We start from the raw sequence: 6273 nt of genomic DNA on the forward strand, positions 1-6273 counted from the left end.
GTCTTTTTTAAGGGCATGTTTAATTGTAAGATACCTTTTTTTTTTCTATATGTATAGGCCTTTGCTGGCGTATTTTACAAGCAGACATCATCAATTCATCAATACGTATGATACGAAAAATCCATATACTGCCTTTAGTCCCCTTGCAGAGTGATAGGCACTGGGAAAATTTCAATAGACTGGCTCTTTTGTAAAGTCTTGTAAGCAGTTTGACCAGGAATTACATTTCATATTGCAATGTGTGCATGCATTCATGCAATTGGGGTGTTCATTTTGAAGTGGGACTATTTTTGTTTGCTTGGTTGTTTTGTTTTTGGAGAAACAAAATTACCAAAAAATCATTCAGGCCATACATGCAAAGCACCTTTCCTCGTGACATGCAGCATGACATTGTGCTTTTGTACACTACTTTCCACGGTGTACCACCTGGATTTTAATCTTCGAAGAAAAATCTAGTCATTCTGTTTTAACTTAAGTTTTTATTTTAATTTTTTCTGGAATAAAGGAGCATCCTTAATAAGCATCTGGACATGAGATGATACTTGATTTGGCCGGTTTTGCTAAGTCAAAAGATGCTGCCTTGATTTCACCCTTTCAGAAAATAGGTGAGGGTATCTCAAATACATCCTGAAAATGTCTTTGTATTGCTGTCAGTGTAAGTGTTAAGGTTGCTATTGCTTCACCGTGGTTTAGGGGTATGCCTTGCAGTGGTTCGTTGCATACTCCAGTGTACTTCTGATACATAAGTAATTTTCAGTGATAAGAATATGAATATAACTGATAGAAAAAATTGAAGTCGAATTAAAGGAAAAAGCTTTTCTAATGTTACTTCCTAGTCATTTGGTCAGGAACACCACTTATGGGCTTGTCCTTCAAAGTGAGAATTTTAGCTTTACATGTCAGGCAACTGGATGGATAGAAAAGAGGAGCCTAAAGGAAAAAGAAAAAAAAATCTGAAGATCAGTCATAAACTTAGTATCTCATTCTCGAGCAGGGAGGAAGTGAGATGTTTCAAGGCAAGTGCTGGTTTTCCATTTGCTCAGAGATGGTAACTTCCAGCATTGTGGCAAGAGTTAGTGTAGTTGTCCATAACCGGCTGGTTCTCAAGTGCCCTCTTGCACTCAGATTTCAACTGCAAAAACAGCAAGTAGGTTGTGAGTGCATCCAGTGCTGTAAGTGTGAGCTTTTTGTGTTTCACGACTTGGAAAGCTGAAGCATATCTGAATTCTTTTATCTTAGTCTTGGTTGTTTTTTGTTGTTTTGTTTTGTTTTAAAAGAGCTACCCCACTGTAAATTCTGCATTTTATTTCGGTTAATGTAGTCTGCGTTTGTTTTGGTTTAAAGTTTGGCAGAATAATTGGTGCATTAACAACTTCAAAAAATATGTAATGAAGGGGTTGGCTTGGAGGGGACCCTTGAAGATCACCCAGTTGGGTCCCCCTGCTGTGGGCAGGGACATCTTCCACTAGATCAGGCTGTCCAGAGCCACCTCCAACCTGAGTTTGGTGGATCATCCACTACTTCTCTGGGCAACCTTTTCCAGCATCTTACCACCTTCGTTGTGAAAAATTTCTTCCTTATATCCAACTTACCCTCTTTCAGTTCAAAAAGGTTAATGAATCTCCTCAGTTACAGGTTTCCTGGGTTATAAATTTATTAGCCGTATGGGGGGCTTCAGTTCTCCAGGTTGCTTTCTGTCAATGCTGCGCTTGCTTGATCTCTTGCTGTACTTACTGTGTTCTCTGAATAAAAGAGCCTAAACAAGGGTCTGTTGCTATCCATTTTTTGTGATAGTTATGTAGTAATGTAGACTTGGAATATATAAGACCTAAACCTTAACTATTGCAATTTTGATTAAGACAGTAGATTTTTCAAAGTGGTGATGTCTAGTGATATTTAATAGCTTGTAATTTGTTTACTCAATCTAATTATACTTACTGTACTAAGTACCAGGCAACTTGCAGGTTTCAATGTAGAAGAACGCTCTCCAGGGGTACTGGCAACATAGAGGGTGAGATTGCTGCCAGCCTCAGCTCATCACCAGTGGAAGCTGTTGGGCTGCGCCCAACGCCTGGGTCAGGTTTTGTCTGCTTTGCAGGTGGTTTTACCCACAGGACACCTGGCAGATGACCTGTTCCTCCCCAGCTCCCTGAAGGCCTCAAGAGAGCCTGGTTCTGCTTGCTGCTGCTTCCTCAGATCGAAGCTTGTGCTATAATGGCTCTACCGATTGGCACCAGTTACTGACTTGGGATATGTCTGGGTTTTACTGTGTGGTTGGTTTTTGTTGTTGTTGTTGTTGTTGGTTGGTTGGTTTTTGAAGTATCTTCAAAAGGGGAGGGAGGGGTGGGTAGTGTATATCTTATGTCCGTAATAAAAGGTGTGCTAACTTGCACCCCACTTCTCCATTTTACAGTTGTTTCTCGCAGCAAATAATGACATTTAAAGGCAGTTTGAGTCAAGTAAGTCTGATCCTAATGCTCACACAGCGTCAAAGCGTGTTGCTGCTGCTGCTAGAAAAGAGTCCTGCCTCTGACACCCATCAGCCAAAGGCTTGGAGAAGTCTTTACACAACTTCTCTGCACTGTCTAAAGCAAATGTCTTGCAAACTGTGAAGCCGATACGCCTTGGTGGACAATTGCCCCACGTGAATACACCCAGACTTCTCTCTTCTCCTCTTCCAGGTTTGGATGGGAGGAAAAGTAACTCCAAGGAAACCAGAAATTGGGATTTGGGGTTATCCCAAGGACTGCCTGCAGTCAAAGGTGATGGGCAAGGCACCAGCTGGGCACAGGTGCTGTGCCTGTCCTGCCGTTGTTGCCTTGGTGCCACTTAACGCCAAGTGGGAAAGCCTTCGTCAGCCGAGGGACAGAGAGGCAAGAAGAGCTGGTGCAGGGGAAAGCGTCTCTGCCTTGGCAGCCAGGAATGTAGTACGGGAGGATGAAGCTGGGGAGACAAAAAAAATAAAAAAATAAAAAAAAAGTTTACTATTTCTGATTTTTTTCAGCTTTTCTTGGTAGAAAGCGTTGCTTCTACTGCTTTTGCAGGCTACGTGGCTGCTGCCTGCATTCTGGTTTTCAGGGCAGCCAAAGTGAAGCTGGCAAAGCCCGGGGTCCGGGGACATGGGGGGTCGAGGGGGGTCCCGCTGGTCCCTGCTGCTGGAGGGGGCAGCACGGGGAGGGACCAGCCGGGGATGGGGGGGGGGGGAGGGGGGGAAGAGGAAAGGGGGGGCCTCACCCCTCTCATTGGTGCTGCCGCCCCTCGCAGTGTTTTATCCCCCCCCCCCTTTTCTGTTACCCAAACCTGGTGATTAAGACGCGAAACTAACAAAGAGTTTCTCTCCCACCTTAACCTTGCACACAATCCTTTAACAAATTAATTAATCCTAATGAATTAACACTTCATTTATTTAAACGCGCTACAGTTCATGAATTAAATTTTCATGCAGTGATTAAAGGCTGTTAAAATATGCATGATTTCGTTAAAATTTTATAATAAATCAGGGCAATGTGTTACATGACAAGGCAACTACTTCCCAGCCCCTCGCTTTGATTCGCGCCGGGAGGGGGGGGGGGGGGCTCCGCGCCACTTTTGCTGGGGGGGGGGGGGGGGGGGGCGGGGGTTTGCCGGGGGGGGGGAGGGGAGGGGGGGCACCGCTGAAGAGGGGGGCGAGGAAGAAGTTTGGTAGCCACAGGCTGCGGGGCTCCCCACCGGCCCCCTGCCATCCCGAGAGGGACGTCGCCAGCCACCTTGGGACACCAATCACCACCGAGCGTTTCAATTTTTAATACGACAACACTCTACACTTTGGCTGCAAAAGCAATTATTGCAGCTTGTACATCAGTAATTAGCAGGTCTTTGCTGATGTAAGGAAAGTCCTCATTAGGACATGGAAATACTTTTTGTGCATTCACCCAAAGGGTTATTTTTTTTTTTTTCCTTCAGAAGGTTGATTTTTATCATCTAAGGGGAAAATAGCTTTTACACTAAATGGGATATTGACTTTCCGTGAACTTCACCAAATAACACATGTACTGTAGGTTTTCTCTCGGTGCTCTCACTGACACTCGGGGTAGGACAAATACCGCGACTGTAAAAAATGCAAAGCTAATGTTTGGTGGAATAAAAATATCCAGGAGGTTTACATTGTGCGGTTCTATAAACCCCACATTGACTTCTTTTTTTAAAGTCAGGCTGTATAGCAAACTCTGATCAGACGTTAATACTGAATATCCCAGGCTTTAGTATATTCATCTTTGGGGAATCCTAAAAAGAGAAATCAAATACAATGGGTTACAGTAATTAATTTATAAATCGTTTCACTGTGGGAATAAGGGGCTACTTTATTACTTTCTCCAGATAGGCAGTTCAGTCAATTAAGGAAATCTGCCTATTTCTTGCGTTGGAAGCCGGAGAAAACTGCGGGAGACAAGTGGATGCATTACACGCAGATATATGCCTCCTGTACCGAGCATCTTGGGGCAGCGCTCCCAGCGTTTGCGCTTCCCGCTCCCGAAATCACGGTCAGGAAATGTCCCAGGGACTGCGAAGGGAAGTTTTTGCTCTAGGGCTCGGAAAGCGACGAGCCGGGCAGAGCGAGCGCTATCTGGAGAGAAAATAATAGTGATGGTGAAGATTATGAAATTAATGATAATAGTGATCATAATAATGAGAATAATAAGAAGAAGAATCGCTTTCCCTCCCCATGGCCTCTGCCTCCTCCTCGCCGCACCGCAGACAAGAAGTTCCCAAAACTTCCCAGTGCAGCCTGCGGCAGAGGGAAGCCCCCATGAGGCAGCCGGCCCCGGGTATTTGGGGGTCCCTTTCCTTTCCCCAGCTCCACGTTCCTGCGGCCAAGAAGTTCCTGCGGGTGCTGCAGGCCAGGGAAAGGCCGGGCTGCTGCTCCCCCCCCCCCCTTTTTTTTTAAAAAATTATTATTATTCGGGAGCTGGACGCTTCCCAGGAACTTGGCGAAAGGTGGTGGTGCCTCCCACCTTCCTCTTCCTCCCCTCCCCTTCCCCAGGAGACTGTCTTTTTACAAGGTATGGTAGCTTAGGAATAAGTCACATATTTTTTTTTTTTTTTTTTTTTTTTTTTTCAAAAAAAATGAAGAAAGAAATCCGCATGAGGTGTTACTTGGCTGCCCTGCTGCAATGGTTTCGGTAAATAAGGGGAGCCCAGGAGCGGTGTCTCTGCCTCCGGTGCCCCCCTCCGAGGCGAGCTGCACGCAGGCATCCCAGGGGAGGCGGTAATGGATGGAGACCTGGCTCCCTCTCGCCCAAGTAATTGGCACTCGTTCCCTCCTTCCTCTCGGGCTGGCCGGGGAGCTGGGGAAGGGTTTATGGAGACAAACGCGGACTCGACTCGTGCTCGCCTTTTCGGCCGCCCACATGCCCAGGGGGAGGCCGGCAGGAGCCGTCCGGAGGACCCCCGGGGCCGCCGCAGCTCCGGGCGGTTCCACCTGCCCCGGGGGACGGGGCCCTCCCCGCATCGCTCCCCGGGGGTTATGGCTCCGAGCTTTCACATGTCCGTAAGGAGGCTGAAAGGTTAAAAAGAATCCGCTATAAAACGGGGCGGTAGCCCCAGATGACACTTGGAAAAGGAAGAGTGGGTTGTTGGCTCTACTGTCGCTCTCCAGGACCGTTTCAGTCAAATGGGAAAGTGCTCGAAGAACAAAACACAGAGAGACAGAGAAAAGAGAGGTGAGAAAGACAGAGAAAAAGAGAGAAAGAAGGAAAGAGAGAAAGAAAAGGAGAAAGAGGAAAAAAGAGAGAGAGAAAGAGAGAAAGAGAGAAAGAGAGAAAGAGAAAAGAGGAAGAGAGGAAGAGAGGAAGAGAGGAAGAGAGGAAGAGAGGAAGAGAGGAAGAGAGGAAGAGGGGAAGAAAGTCTTTTTCTCAGACTACTTTTATTTTTCTTTTCATGCTGAAACATTGCAAGTAGCAATGGACTTGACTCTTGCATCTAGAGTTCCCTCTTTAGCAAGAGAGAAAGGTGGACGGGAGTGAAAGAAGAAGAGAGGGAGGGAGGGAGGGAAGCAAGGAAGGAAGGAAGGAAGGAAGAGAAAGAAAGAAAGAGAGAAAGAGAGAAAGAAAGAAAATAAGAAAGAAAGAGAGAAAGAGAGAAAGAGAGAAAGAGAGAAAGAGAGAAAGAAAGAGAGAAAGAAAGAGAGAGAGAGAAAGAAAGAAAGGAAGAAAGAAAGAAAGAAAGAAAGAAAGAAAGAAAGAAAGAAAGAAAGAAAGAAAGAAAGAAAGAAAGAAAGAGAGAAAGAGAGAAAGA

General features: G+C 45.8%; 1 protein-coding gene across 1 annotated transcript in view; it reads left to right on the forward strand.

Annotated features, from left to right (window-relative positions):
- Positions 1-5804: 5804 nt before the first annotated feature.
- The window catches only part of LOC118172320 (putative uncharacterized protein DDB_G0271982), a gene marked incomplete at its 5' end in the record, with an annotated part of 1389 nt that continues 920 nt past the window's right edge, over positions 5805-6273 (forward strand). The window contains one exon of the mRNA XM_035336196.1: positions 5805-5858. Coding sequence (XP_035192087.1) covers positions 5805-5858 — 54 coding nt within the window. The remainder of the gene's footprint in view (positions 5859-6273) is intronic.

Source organism: Oxyura jamaicensis, chromosome 1, assembly GCF_011077185.1.
Source record: "Oxyura jamaicensis isolate SHBP4307 breed ruddy duck chromosome 1, BPBGC_Ojam_1.0, whole genome shotgun sequence".
Taxonomy (NCBI): Eukaryota; Metazoa; Chordata; class Aves; order Anseriformes; family Anatidae; genus Oxyura; species Oxyura jamaicensis.